Source organism: Phasianus colchicus, chromosome 37, assembly GCF_987193195.1.
Source record: "Phasianus colchicus chromosome 37, bPhaCol1.hap1.1, whole genome shotgun sequence".
Lineage (NCBI taxonomy): Eukaryota > Metazoa > Chordata > Aves > Galliformes > Phasianidae > Phasianus > Phasianus colchicus.
Window position 1 is genome coordinate 1,602,771 of NC_143472.1, and position 15,281 is coordinate 1,618,051.

At 65.2% G+C, this 15,281-nt stretch overlaps 1 protein-coding gene across 1 annotated transcript in view; it reads left to right on the forward strand.

Moving 5' to 3' along the window:
* Positions 1 to 15,281, forward strand: part of BSCL2 (BSCL2 lipid droplet biogenesis associated, seipin) — a 29,617-nt gene that overhangs the window by 4,475 nt on the left and 9,861 nt on the right. Inside the window, exons 3-5 of the mRNA XM_090129536.1 lie at positions 1,676 to 1,757; positions 6,531 to 6,671; positions 14,895 to 15,029. Of these exons, the coding sequence (XP_089985662.1) occupies positions 1,676 to 1,757; positions 6,531 to 6,671; positions 14,895 to 15,029 (358 nt within the window). The remainder of the gene's footprint in view (positions 1 to 1,675; positions 1,758 to 6,530; positions 6,672 to 14,894; positions 15,030 to 15,281) is intronic.

A 15,281-nucleotide genomic window follows, 5' to 3' on the forward strand; every position in this document is an offset into this window, starting at 1 on the left:
ATGGGGTGGTTGTGGGGCTGTTATGGGGTGGGTTGGGGGCACAGGGGAGCAGCTGTAGGGTGGTTGGGGGGTTCTGGGGTGAGCGGGGGGGTTATGGGGTGGTTATGGGGCTGTTATGGGGTGGTTGTGGGGTTATGGGGCAGTTATGGGGTGGGTTGGGGGGTTATGGGGTGGTTGGGAGGGTTATGGGGTGGATTGGGATGTGGGGGGTAGCTGTAGGGTGGCTGGGAGGTTATGGGGTTGGGGGGGGGATTGTGGGGTTATGGGGTGGTTGTGGGGTTATGGGGTGGATTGGGGAGGTTATGGGATGGCTGGGGGGTTATGGGGCAGTTATAGGGTGAGTGGGAGGGGTTATGGGGTTGGGGGAGATATGGGACTGTTGGGGGGGTTATGGGGCAGTTATGGGGTGGGTGAGGGGTTATGGGGCAGTTGGGGGGTTCTGGGGTGGATTGGGGGTATGGGGGGGTAGCTGTAGGGTGGCTGGGGGGTTATGGGGTGGTTATGGGGTTGTGGGGTGGTTGTGGGGTCATGGGGCAGTTATGGGGTGGGTATGGGGTTATGGGGTGGGTTGGGGGGGATACGAGGCAGCTGAGGGGTTGTGGGGTGGATTGGGAAGGTTTTGGGGTGGTTGGGGGGTTATGGGGCAGTTATGGGGTGGTTGGGGGGTTATAAGATCTCTGGGGAGGTTATGGGGTGGGTGGGGGATAATGGGGCAGCTGGGGGCATTATGGGGTGGATTGGGGTATGTGGGGTGGCTGTAGGGTGGCTGGGGGGTTATGGGGTGGTTATGGGGTTGTGGGGTTATGGGGCAGCTCGGGGGGCTGTGGGACAGTTATGGGGTGGTTGTGGGTTTATGGGGCAGTTATGGGGTGGATTAGGGGGAGTATGGGGCAGTCGGGGAGGGTTATGGGGTGGATGGGGGGGTATGGGGCAGTCGGGGGGTTATAGGGTGGATGGGGGGATGTGGGGCAGTCGGGGAGGGTTATGGGGTGGATGGGGGGGTATGGGGCAGTCGGGGGGTTATGGGGTGGATGGGGGGATGTGGGGCAGTCGGGGGGTTATGGGGTGGATGGGGGGATATGGGGCAGTCGGGGGGTTATGGGGTGGATGGGGGGATATGGGTCAGTTGGGGGGGTTATGGGGTGGATGGGGGGATATGGGGCAGTTATGGGGTGGATGGGGGGATATGGGGCAGTTGGGGGGTTATGGGGTGGATGGGGGGATGTGGGGCAGTCGGGGGGTTATGGGGTGGATGGGGGGATATGGGGCAGTTATGGGGTGGATGGGGGGATATGGGGCAGTTGGGGGGTTATGGGGTGGATGGGGGGATGTGGGGCAGTCGGGGCGTTATGGGGTGGATGGGGGGATATGGGGCAGTTGTGGGGTTATGGGGTGGATGGGGGGATGTGGGGCAGTTGTGGGGTTATGGGGTGGATGGGGGGATATGGGGCAGTCGGGGGGTTATGGGGTGGATGGGGGGATATGGGGCAGTTGGGGAAGGTTATGGGGTGGATGGGGGGATATGGGGCAGTTATGGGGTGGATGGGGGGATATGGGGCAGTCGGGGGGTTATGGGGTGGATGGGGAGGGTTGCGGGGTGCTTGTGGGGTTGGGGAGGGTTGCGGGGTGTCTATAGGGCAGCCCCACATCTGTGTGACCCCATTAAACCCCACAGCACCGACTGCACCCCGCACGGGGCTGAGCTCTGCTCCTTCCCCACCGCCAACGTCTCGCTGCTCGGCCCCGAAAGGCAGCGGGTAGGGGGGGGTTGTGGGGTGTGGGGTTGTGGGGTGTGGGGTAGGGGGTCAGTATGGAGTGGGTGTGGGGCAGAATGGGGTGAGTACAGGGTTATGGGGTGGGTCGGGGTGGGTATGGGGCACAGAGAGGTGAGTATGGGATTATGGGGTGAGTATGGGGCACAGAGGAGCGGGTATGGGGTTATGGGGTGGGTATGGGGCACAGAGAGGTGAGTATGGGGTTATGGGGTCGGTATGGGATGGGTATGGGGCACAGAGGAGTGGATATGGGGTTATGGGGTGGGTATGGGGTACAATGGGGTGAGTATAGGGTTATGGGGTGGGAATGGGGCACAGTGGGGTGAGTATGGGGTTATGGGGAGATGTGGGGTGGGTATGGGGTGGGTATGGGGCAGAATGGGGTGAGTACAGGGTTATGGGGTGGGTATGGGGTGGGTATGGGGCACAGTGGGGTGAGTATGGGGTTATGGGGTGGGTATGGGGTGGGTGTGGGGCACAGAGAGGTGAGTATGGGATTATGGGCTGGGTATGGGTTGGGTATGGGGCACAGAGTGGTGATTATGGGGATATGGGGTGGGTATGGGGTGAGTATGGGGCACAGAGAAGTGAGTATGGGATTATGGAGTGGGTATGGGGTGGGTATGGGGCACAGTGGGGTGAGTATGGGGTTATGGGGTGGGTATGGGGCGGGTGTGGGGCACAGAGAAGTAGGTATGGGGTTATGGGGTGGGTATGGAGTGGGCATGGGGCACAGTGGGGTGAGTATGGGGTTATGGGGTGGGTATGGGGCACAGAGAGGTGAGTATGGGATTATGGGGTGGGTATGGGGTGGGTATGGGGCAGAATGGGGTGAGTACAGGGTTATGGGGTGGGTATGGGGTGGGTATGGGGCACAGAGAAGTGGGTATGGGGTGGGTATGGGGTACAATGGGGTGAGTATGGGGTTATGGGGGTAATGGGGTGAGTATGGGGCACAGAGGGGTGATTATGGGGATATGGGGTGGGTATGGGGCACAGTGGGGTGAGTATGGGGTTATGGGGTGGGTATGGGGTGGGTATGGGGCACAGAGAGGTGAGTATGGGATTATGGGGTGAGTACGGGGCACAGAGGAGCGGGTATGGGGTTATGGGGTGGGTATGGGGCACAGTGGGGTGAGTATGGGGTTATGGGGTCGGTATGGGATGGGTATGGGGCACAGAGGAGTGGATATGGGGTTATGGGGTGGGTATGGGGTACAATGGGGTGAGTATGGGGTTATGGGGTTTAACGGGTGGGAATGGGGCACAGTGGGGTGAGTATGGGGTTATGGGGAGATGTGGGGTGGGTATGGGGTGGGTATGGGGCACAGTGGGGTGAGTATGGGGTTGTGGGGTGGGTATGGGGCACAGTGGGATGGGTATGCGGTTATGGGGGGGTATGGGGTGGGTATAGGGCAGAATGAGGTGAGTGTGGGGTTATGGGGTGGGTTTGGCGCATAGTGGGGTGGGTATGGGGTTATGGGGGGGTTATAGGGTGGGTATGGGGCACAGTGGGGTGGGTATGTGGTTATGGGGTGGGAATAGGGCACAGAGAGGTGAGTATGGGATTATGGGGTGGCTATGGGGCACAGAGAAGTGGGTATGGGGTTATGGGGTGGGTATGGGGCGCAGTGGGGTGAGTATGGCGTTATGGGGGTTATGGGGTGAGTATGGGGCACAGAGGAGTGATTATTGGGATATGGGGTGGGTATGGGGCACAGTGGGGTGAGTATGGGGTTATGAGGGGATGTGGGGTGGGTATGGGGTGGGTATGGGGCAGAATGGGGTGAGTGTGGGGTTATGGGGTGGGTATGGGGCACAGTGGGGTGAGTACGGGGTTGTGGGGTGGGTATGGGGCACAGTGGGATGGGTATGGGGTTATGGGGGGGTTATGGGGTAGGTATGGGGCACAGAGGAGTGAGTATGGGGTTATGGGGGGATGTGGGGTGGATATGGGGTGGGTATGGGGCAGAATGGGGTGAGTGTGGGGTTATGGGGTGGGTTTGGCGCATAGTGGGGTGGGTATGGAGTTATGGGGTGGGTATGGGGCACAGAGGGGTGAGTATAGGGTTACGGGGGGGTTATGGGGTGGGTATGGGGCACAATGGGGTGGGTATGGGGTTATGGGGTGGGTGTGGGGTGGGCAGGGGGCGCTGTAGGATGGCTATGGGGTAACTGCACGTGTCTCAATGTTCTCCCTTTCTCCCCGTTAACCCCATAACCCCATTCCCCAATTCTCCCATTACCTCCGTTCCCTTGTTGCCCCCGTTGCCCCATAACCCCATTCCCCCTATTGCCCCCCACCCCGTTAACCCCGTTCCCCCATAACCCCATGACCTCATTCTGCCATTAACCCCATAATCCCGTAACCCCATTCCCCCTCGCCCCCATTCCTCCCATCCCCCCATTCCTCCTATTCCCCCTATTGCTCCTCCTGACCCCACAACCCCCACCCGACCCCATAACCCCCTGACCCCATATCCCCAATTCCCCCCATAACCCCAATTCTCCCATTGCCCCCATTCTCCCCATTCTCCGCATTCCCCCATTGCCCCCATTGCCCCCCCTGACCCCATAACCACCTGACCCCATAACCCCCCATCGCCCCCATTCCCCCATTGTCCCCCCCGACCCCATAACCCCCGACCCCACACCCCCTGACCCCACACCCCTGACCCCATAACCCCCTGACCCCACACCCCTGACCCCACACCCCCTGACCCCATAACCCCTGACCCCATAACCCCATAACCCCCTGACCCCACACCCCTGACCCCATAACCCCATACCCCATAACCCCTGACCCCACACCCCCCTGACCCCATATCCCCCATTCCCCCCATTCCCCCATCGCCCCCATTCCCCCCATTCCTCCCATTCCCCCATTGCCCGTCCTGACCCCACACCCCTGACCCCACACCCCTGACCCCACACCCCTGATCCCCCACCCCCTGACCCCACACCCCATACCCCACACCCCTGACCCCACACCCCCCTGACCCCATATCCCCGATTCCCCCCATTCCCCCATCGCCCCCATTCCCCCCATTCCTCCCATTCCCCCATTGCCCCTCCTGACCCCACACCCCTGACCCCACACCTGTGACCCCATAACCCCTGGCCCCATAACCCCTGACCCCACACCCCTGACCCCATAACCCCATAACCCCTTGACCCCACACCCCTGACCCCACCCCCCTGACCCCATAACCCCCCCTGACCCCATAACCCCCCCAACCCCATAACCCCTGACCCCACACCCCTGACCCCACACCCCCGACCCCATAACCCCCAACCCCATAACCCCTGACCCCACACCCCCCTGACCCCATATCCCCGATTCCCCCCATTCCCCCATCGCCCCCATTCCCCCCATTCCTCCCATTCCCCCATTGCCCCTCCTGACCCCACACCCCTGACCCCATAACCCCCATTCCCCCATCACCCTCATTCCCCCATTGCCCCCCCCGACCCCATAACCCCCTGACCCCATAACCTCCACAAACCCCATCCCCCCCATTCCCCCAATGCCCCCATTCCCCCCATCGCCCCCATTGCCCCCATTCCCCCATTGCCCCCCCTGACCCCACACCCCCTGACCCCATAACCCCCACAAACCCCATCGCCCCCTTTCCCCCCATTGCTCCCATTGCCCCCATTCCCCTCATCGTCTCCATTGCCCCCCCTGACCCCATAACCCCCTGACCCCATTCCCCCATCGCCCCCATTCCCCCATCGCCCCCATTCCCCCATTCCCCCCATTCTCCCATTGCCCCCCCTGACCCCACACCCCTGACCCCATAACCCCCTGACCAAATAACCCCAACTCCCCCATTCCCCCCATTCCCCCATTGCCCCCCCTGACCCCATAACCCCCTGACCCCATAACCCCAACTTCCCCATTCCCCCCATCGCCCCCATCGCCCCCATTCCCCCATTGCTCCCCCTGACCCCACACCCCTGACCCCATAACCCCCCTGACCCCATAACCCCAACTCCCCCATTCCCCCCATTCCCCCATTGCCCCCCCTGACCCCATAACCCCCTGACCCCATAACTCCTGACCCCACACCTGTGACCCCATAACCCCTGACCCCACACCCCTGACCCCACACCCCTGACCCCATAACCCCCATTCCCCCCATCGCCCTCATTCTCCCATCGCCCCCATTCCCCCATTGCCCCCCCCGACCCCATAACCCCCCTGACCCCACACCCCCTGACCCCACACCCCTGACCCCATAACCCCCTTTCCCCCCATCGCCCCCATTCCCCCCATTCCTCCCATTCCCCCATTGCCCCTCCTGACCCCACACCCCTGACCCCATACCCCCTGACCCCATACCCCTGGCCCCATAACCCCCACAAACCCCACAAACCCCATTCCCCCCATTGCCCCCATTCCCCCCATTGCCCCCATTCCCCCATCACCCCCATTGCCCCCCCTGACCCCACACCCCTGACCCCATAACACCCTGACCCCATAACCCCTGACCCCATACCCCCTGACCCCACACCCCCTGACCGCACACCCCCGACCCCATAACCCCCATTCCCCCCATTCCCCCATCGCCCCCATTCCCCCCATCGCCCCCCTTGCCCCCATTCCCCCCATTCCCCCATTGCCCCCCCTGACCCCATAACCCCATAACCCCTGACCCCACACCCCTGACCCCATAACCCCTGACCCCATAACCCCACAACCCCTAACCCCATAACCCCATAACCCCATAACCCCACAACCCCACCCCCCAGGCGCTGTCCCCAGGCCAGCTGTACCGCGTGGCGCTGGAGCTGGAGCTGCCGGAGTCGCCGTGCAACCGGCGCCTGGGGATGTTCCTGGTGGGGCTGACATGGCGCAACGCGGCCGGGGGGGGGGCGTCCTGCACCAGGACGGTGGGTCGGGGCGGGGGGGGGGGTGGGGGGATGGGAGGGGGGTGGGGGGCAATGGGGAGAATGAGGGGAATGGGGTCAATGGGGGAATGGGGGGAGTGGGGGAATGGGGGGAATGGGGTCAATGAGGTCAATGGGGGGAATGGGGTCGGGGGGGGGGACCAGGGATGGGACGGGGGTGGGGGGCAATGGGGGAATGGGGGGAGTGGGGGAATGGGGGGAATGGGGTCGGGGGGGGAGCGGGGATGGGAGGGGGGTGGGGGGCAATGGGGGGAGTGGGGGAATGGGGTCAATGGGGGCGATGGGGGGAATGGGGTCAATGGGGGATATGGGGTCGGGGGGGGGAGCGGGGATGGGAGGGGGGTGGGGGGCAATGGGGGGAGTGGGGGAATGGGGGGAATGGGGGTGATGGGGGGAATGGGGTCAATGGGGGCATTGGGGGGAATGGGGTCAATGGGGGATATGGGGTCGGGGGGGGGAGCGGGGATGGGAGGGGGGTGGGGGGCAATGGGGGAATGGGGTCAATGGGGGAATCGGGTTGGGAGGGGGGAGCGGGGATGGGAGGGGGGTGGGGGGATGGGGGCAATGGGGGGAATGGAGGTAATGGGGGCATTGGGGGGAATGGGGTCAATAGGAGGAATGGGGGGAATGGGGTCAATGGGGGATATGGGGTCGGGGGGGGAGCGGGGATGGGAGGGGGGTGGGGGGCAATGGGGGGAATGGGGTTGGGAGGGGGAATGGGGTTAATGGGGTCAATGGGGGGTATGGGGTCGGGGGGAGGGAGTGGGGATGGGAGGGGGGTGGGGGACAATGGGGGGAGTGGGGGAATGGGGGGAATGGGGGTGATGGGGGGAATGGGGTCAATGGGGGGAATGGGGTCAATGGGGGCATTGGGGGGAATGGGGTCAATGGGGGATATGGGGTCGGGGGGGGGAGCGGGGATGGGAGGGGGGTGGGGGGCAATGGGGGAATGGGGGGAATGGGGTTGGGAGGGGGAATGGGGACATTGGGGGGAATGGGGTTGGGGGGGGAGCGGGGATGGGAGGGGGGTGGGGGGCAATGGGGGAATGGGGGAAGCAGGGGAATGGGGTCAATGGGGTCAATGGGGGTAATGGGGACATTGGGGGGATATGGGGTCGGGGGGAGAGCGGGGATGGGAGGGGGGTGGGGGGATGGGGTTGGGAGGGGGAATGGGGTTAATGGGGTCAATGGGGTTAATGGGGTCGGGGGGGGGGAGCGGGGAGGGGAGGGGGGTGGGGGAAAATGGGGGAATGGGGTCAATGGGGGGAATGGGGTCAGGGGGGAGTGGGGATGGGAGGGGGATGGGGGAAGTGGGGGGATGGGGTCAATGGGGGGAATGGGGGGAATGGGGTCAATGGGGGTAATGGGGTCGGGGGGGGAGCGGGGATGGGAGGGGGGTGGGGGGATGGGGGCAATAGGGGGAGTGGGGGAATGGGGTCAATGGGGTCAATGGGTGGAATGGGGGCATTGGGGGGAATGGGGTCAATGGAGTTGGGAGGGGGAGTGGGGGAATGGGGGGAGTGGGGAGAATGGAGGGAGCTGGGGAATGGGATCAATAGGGGGAATGGGGTCGGGGGGGAGTGGGGATGGGAGGGGGGTGGGGGGCAATGGGGGGAATGGGGTCAATGGGGGCGATGGGGGGAATGGGGTCAATGGGGGGAATGGGGTCAGGGGGGGGGGAGCGGGGATGGGAGGGGGGTGGGGGGATGGGGGCAATACGGGGAGTGGGGGGAGCGGGGGAATGGGGGTAATGGGGTCAATGGGGGGAATGGGGTCGGGGGGGGAGCGGGGATGGGAGGGGGGTGGGGGGCAAAGGGGGGAGTGGGGGAATGGGGTCAATGGGGGAATGGGGTCAATGGGGGGTATGGGGTCAATGGGGGAATGGGGTCAATGGGGGGAATGGAGGTAATGGGGGCATTGGGGGGAATGGGGTCAATGGGGGATATGGGGTCGGGGGGGGAGCGGGGATGGGAGGGGGGTGGGGGGTAATAGGGGAATGGGGTCAATGGGGGAATGGGGTCTGGGGGGGAGCGGGGATGGGAGGGGGGTGGGGGACAATGGGGCAATGGGGGGAATGGGGGTAATGGGGTTGGGGGGGGAGCGGGGATGGGAGGGGGATGGGGGGCAAAGGGGGGAGTGGGGGAATGGGGTCAATGGGGGAATGGGGTCAATGGGGGGTATGGGGTCGGGGGGGAGCGGGGATGGGAGGGGGATGGGGGGATGGGGGCAATAGGGGGAGTGGGGGAATGGGGTCAATGGGGGGAATGGGGGCATTGGGGGGAATGGGGTCAATAGGAGGAATGGGGGGAATGGGGTCAATGGGGGATATGGGGTCGGGGGGGGAGCGGGGATGGGAGGGGGGTGGGGGGCAATGGGGGGAATGGGGTTGGGAGGGGGAATGGGGTTAATGGGGTCAATGGGGGGTATGGGGTCGGGGGGAGGGAGTGGGGATGGGAGGGGGGTGGGGGACAATGGGGGGAGTGGGGGAATGGGGGGAATGGGGGTGATGGGGGGAATGGGGTCAATGGGGGGAATGGGGTCAATGGGGGCATTGGGGGGAATGGGGTCAATGGGGGATATGGGGTCGGGGGGGGGAGCGGGGATGGGAGGGGGGTGGGGGGCAATGGGGGAATGGGGGGAATGGGGTTGGGAGGGGGAATGGGGACATTGGGGGGAATGGGGTTGGGGGGGGAGCGGGGATGGGAGGGGGGTGGGGGGCAATGGGGGAATGGGGGAAGCAGGGGAATGGGGTCAATGGGGGTAATGGGGACATTGGGGGGATATGGGGTCGGGGGGAGAGCGGGGATGGGAGGGGGGTGGGGGGATGGGGTTGGGAGGGGGAATGGGGTTAATGGGGTCAATGGGGTTAATGGGGTCGGGGGGGGGGAGCGGGGATGGGAGGGGGGTGGGGGAAAATGGGGGAATGGGGTCAATGGGGGGAATGGGGTCAGGGGGGAGTGGGGATGGGAGGGGGATGGGGGAAGTGGGGGGATGGGGTCAATGGGGGGAATGGGGGGAATGGGGTCAATGGGGGTAATGGGGTCGGGGGGGGAGCGGGGATGGGAGGGGGGTGGGGGGATGGGGGCAATAGGGGGAGTGGGGGAATGGGGTCAATGGGGTCAATGGGTGGAATGGGGGCATTGGGGGGAATGGGGTCAATGGAGTTGGGAGGGGGAGTGGGGGAATGGGGGGAGTGGGGAGAATGGAGGGAGCTGGGGAATGGGATCAATAGGGGGAATGGGGTCGGGGGGGAGTGGGGATGGGAGGGGGGTGGGGGGCAATGGGGGGAATGGGGTCAATGGGGGCGATGGGGGGAATGGGGTCAATGGGGGGAATGGGGTCAGGGGGGGGGAGCGGGGATGGGAGGGGGGTGGGGGGATGGGGGCAATACGGGGAGTGGGGGGAGCGGGGGAATGGGGGTAATGGGGTCAATGGGGGGAATGGGGTCGGGGGGGGAGCGGGGATGGGAGGGGGGTGGGGGGCAAAGGGGGGAGTGGGGGAATGGGGTCAATGGGGGAATGGGGTCAATGGGGGGTATGGGGTCAATGGGGGAATGGGGTCAATGGGGGGAATGGAGGTAATGGGGGCATTGGGGGGAATGGGGTCAATGGGGGATATGGGGTCGGGGGGGGAGCGGGGATGGGAGGGGGGTGGGGGGTAATAGGGGAATGGGGTCAATGGGGGAATGGGGTCTGGGGGGGAGCGGGGATGGGAGGGGGGTGGGGGACAATGGGGCAATGGGGGGAATGGGGGTAATGGGGTTGGGGGGGGAGCGGGGATGGGAGGGGGATGGGGGGCAAAGGGGGGAGTGGGGGAATGGGGTCAATGGGGGAATGGGGTCAATGGGGGGTATGGGGTCGGGGGGGAGCGGGGATGGGAGGGGGATGGGGGGATGGGGGCAATAGGGGGAGTGGGGGAATGGGGTCAATGGGGGGAATGGGGGCATTGGGGGGAATGGGGTCAATAGGAGGAATGGGGGTATTGGGGTCAATGTGGGAAATGGGGTTGGGGGGGGAGCGCAGATGGGAGGGGGGTGGGGGAAAATGGGGGAATGAGGGGAATGGGGTTGGGAGGGGGAATGAGGTTAATGGGGTCAATGGGGAGAATGGGGGCAATGGGGTCAATGGGGGGATGGGGTCGGGGGGGGAGCGGGGATGGGAGGGGGGTGGGGGTCAATGGGGGAATGGGGGGAGTGGGGGGATGGGGGAATGGGGTCAATGGGGGGATGGGGGTAATGGGGGCATTGGGGGGAATGGGGTTGGGGGGGAATGGGGGGAATGGGGAGAATGGGGGCATTGGGGAGAATGGGGTCAATGGGGTTGGGAGGGGGAGTGGGGGGCAATGGGGGAATGGGGGCAATGGGGTCAATAGGGGGAATGGGGGGATGGGGTCAATGGGGGGAATGGGGTTGGGAGGGGGAGTGGGGAAATGGGGGCAATGGGGTCGATGGAGGGAATGGGGTCAATGGGGAGATGGGGTCAATGGGGAGAATGGGGGAATGGGGTCATTGGGGGGAATGGGGTCAATGGGGGGTATGGGGTCGGGGGGGGGAGCGGGGATGGGAGGGGGGTGGGGGGCAATGGGGTGATGGGGTCAATGGGGTCAATGGGGGAATGGGGTTGGGAGGGGGGAGCGGGGATGGGAGGGGGATGGGGGGATTGGGGCAATAGGGGGAGTGGGGGAATGGGGTCAATGGGGGAATGGGGTCAATGGGGGGTATGGGGTCGGGGGGGGGAGCGGGGATGGGAGGGGGGTGGGGGGCAATGGGGTGATGGGGTCAATGGGGTCAATGGGGGAATGGGGTCGGGGGGGGGGAGCGGGAATGGGAGGGGGATGGGGGGATGGGGGAATGGGGGGAGCGGGGGAATGGGGGTAATGGGGTCAATGGGGGAATGGGGTCGGGGGGGGGAGCGGGGATGGGAGGGGGATGGGGGAATGGGGTCAATAGGGGGAATGGGGTCAATAGGGGGAATGGGGGAATGGGGGGAGTGGGGGGCAATGGGGGAATGGGGTTAGGGGAGGAATGGGAGCAATGGGAATGCTGCACTACATCCACACACCCCATAGCCCCCCCATACTCCCCCCATAACCACCCCATAACCCCCTCATAACCCCCTATAACCCCCCCCACACCCCATAGCCCCCCCATACCCCCCCATAACCCCCCCATGACCCCCCCTTGCCCCCCCCAGGCCATGCTGCGCTATCGCCATATGTCCTATACCCCCCCACACCCCCCCATAAGCCCCCCATAACCCCCTATAACCGCCCCCCCCACACCCCATAACCCCCCCATAGCCCCCCCATAACCCCCCCATAACCCCTCCTTGCCCCCCCCCAGGCGATGCTGCGCTACCACTACATACCCCATACCCCCCCCATAACCCCCCCACAACCCTCCCATACCCCCCCCACACCCCATAACCCCCCCATAACCCCCCATAGCCCCCCCATAACCCTCCCATAACCCCCTATAACCCCCCCACACCCCATAACCCCCCCATAACCCCCCCCCTTTGCCCCCCCCAGGCCATGCTGCGCTACCACCACACACCCCATAACCCCCTTAGCCCCCCCCCACACCCCATAACCCCCCCATGACCCCCTATAACCCCCCCCACACCCCATAACCCCCCCATACCCCCCCATAACCACCCCATGACCCCCCCTTGCCCCCCCCCAGGCCATGCTGCGCTATCGCCATATGTCCTATACCCCCCCACACCCCCCCATAACCCCCCCATAACCCCCCTATAACCCCCCCCACACCCCATAACCCCCCCATAACCCCCCCATACCCCCCCATGACCCCCCCTTGCCCCCCCCAGGCCATGCTGCGCTATCGCCATATGTCCTATACCCCCCCACACCCCCCCATAACCCCCCCATAACCCCCCTATAACCCCCCCCACACCCCATAACCCCCCCATAACCCCCCATAACCCCCCCATGACCACCCCTGCCCCCCCCAGGCCATGCTGCGCTACCGCCATACGCCCTATACCCCCCCACAGCCCCCCATAACCCCCCCGTAACCCCCTATAACCCCCCCCACACACCATAACCCCCCCATAACCCCATAACCCCCCCAAAACCCCCCTATACCTCCCCATGATCCCCCCTTGCCCCCCCCCAGGCCATGCTGCGCTACCGCCACACACCCCATACCCCCCCACACCCCCCATAACCCCCCAAAACTCCCCCCATACCACCTCCCACACCCCCTAACCCCCCCATAACCCCCCCATAACCCCCCCATGACCCCCCCTTGCCCCCCCCAGGCCATGCTGCGCTATCGCCATACGCCCTATACCCCCCCACAACCCCCCATAACCCCCCCATAACCCCCTATAACCCCCCCCACACCCCACACCCCCCCATAACCCCCTATAAGCCCCCCCCACACCCCATAATCCCCTATAACTCCCCCCACACCCCATAACCCCCCCATAACCCCATAACCCCCCATGACCCCCCCCTGCCCCCCCCCCAGGCCATGCTGCGCTATCGCCATATGTCCTATACCCCCCCACACCCCATAGCCCCCCCATAACCCCCCCATAACCCCCCCATGACCCCCCCCTGCCCCCCCAGGCCATGCTGCGCTATCGCCATACGCCCTATACCCCCCCACAACCCCCCATAACCCCCCCATAACCCCCTATAACCCCCCCCACACCCCACACCCCCCCATAACCCCCTATAAGCCCCCCCCACACCCCATAATCCCCTATAACTCCCCCCACACCCCATAACCCCCCCATAACCCCCCCATACCCCCCCATGACCCCCCCCTGCCCCCCCCCCAGGCCATGCTGCGCTATCGCCATATGTCCTATACCCCCCCACACCCCATAGCCCCCCCATAACCCCCCCATAACCCCCCCATGACCCCCCCCTGCCCCCCCCCAGGCCATGCTGCGCTATCGCCATACGCCCTATACCCCCCCACAGCCCCCCATAACCCCCCCGTAACCCCCTATAACCCCCCCCACACACCATAACCCCCCCATAACCCCATAACCCCCCCAAAACCCCCCTATACCTCCCCATGACCCCCCCTTGCCCCCCCCCAGGCCATGCTGCGCTACCGCCACACACCCCATACCCCCCCACACCCCCCATAACCCCCCAAAACTCCCCCCATACCACCTCCCACACCCCCTAACCCCCCCATAACCCCCCCATGACCCCCCCTTGCCCCCCCCAGGCCATGCTGCGCTACCGCCATATGTCCTATACCCCCCCACACCCCCCCATAACCCTCCCATAACCCCCTATAACCCCCCCCCACACCCCATAACCCCCCCATAACCCCCTATAACCCCCCCCACACCCCATAACCCCCCCATACCCCCCCATAACCACCCCATGACCCCCCCTTGCCCCCCCCCAGGCCATGCTGCGCTACCGCCACACACCCCATACCCCCCCACACCCCCCATAACCCCCCCAAACTCCCCCCATACCACCTCCCACACCCCATAACCCCCCCATAACCCCCTATAAACCCCCCCACACCCCATAAGCCCCCCATAACCCCATAACCCCCCCATACCCCCTCATAACCCCCCCATGACCCCCCCTGCCCCCCCCAGGCCATGCTGCGCTACCGCCATACGCCCTATACCCCCCCACAGCCCCCCATAACCCCCCCCACACCCCATAACCCCTCCATAACCCCATAACCCCCCCATGACCCCCCCCTGCCCCCCCCAGGCCATGCTGCGCTATCGCCATATGTCCTATACACCCCCACACCCCATAGCCCCCCCACAGCCCCCCCATAACCCCAACATAACCCCCTATAAGCCCCCCACACACCCCATAACCCCCCCATAGCCCCCCCATAGCCCCCCCATGACACCCCCTTGCCCCCCCCAGGCCATGCTGCGCTACCACCACATACCCCATACCCCCCCATAACCCTCCTATAACCCCCTATAACGCCCCCCCCACAACCCATAACCCCCCCATAACCCCCTATAGGCCCCCCATAACCCCCCCATAACCCCCTATACCCCCCCACACCCCATAACCCCCACTTTTGCTCCCCCCCCAGGCCATGCTGCGCTACCGCCACACACCCCATATCCCCCCACACCCCCCCATACTCCCCCCATACCCCCTCCCACACCCCATAACCCCCCCATAACCCCCCCCCCAACCCTCCCAACCCCCCCATGACCCCCCCTGCCCCCCCAGGCCATGCTGCGCTACCGCTCGGCGCTGCTGCGGGCGCTGGAGGCGCTGCTGCTGTCAGGGCTGTTCCTGGTGGGGGCGGCCGAGCAGAAGCATCTGCTGGAGGTGGAGCTGAACGACGCCTACAGGGAGGACCCGGTAATTTGGGGAGGGGGGGGGCAGGGGGGGGAATTGGGGGGGTGGAGGGATGGGGGGGAATTGGGGGAATGGGGGAGTGGGGGGGAATGGGGGGGTGGGGAGGTGGGAGGCATTGGGGGGATGGGGGGACAGTGGGGGGAGTTGGGGGGGTGGGGGGAATTGGAATGGGGGGAATTGGGGGGATGGGGGGAATTGGGGGGATGGAGGGAGTTGGGGGGCTGGGGGGGGATTGGGGGGATGGGGGTTGGGGGG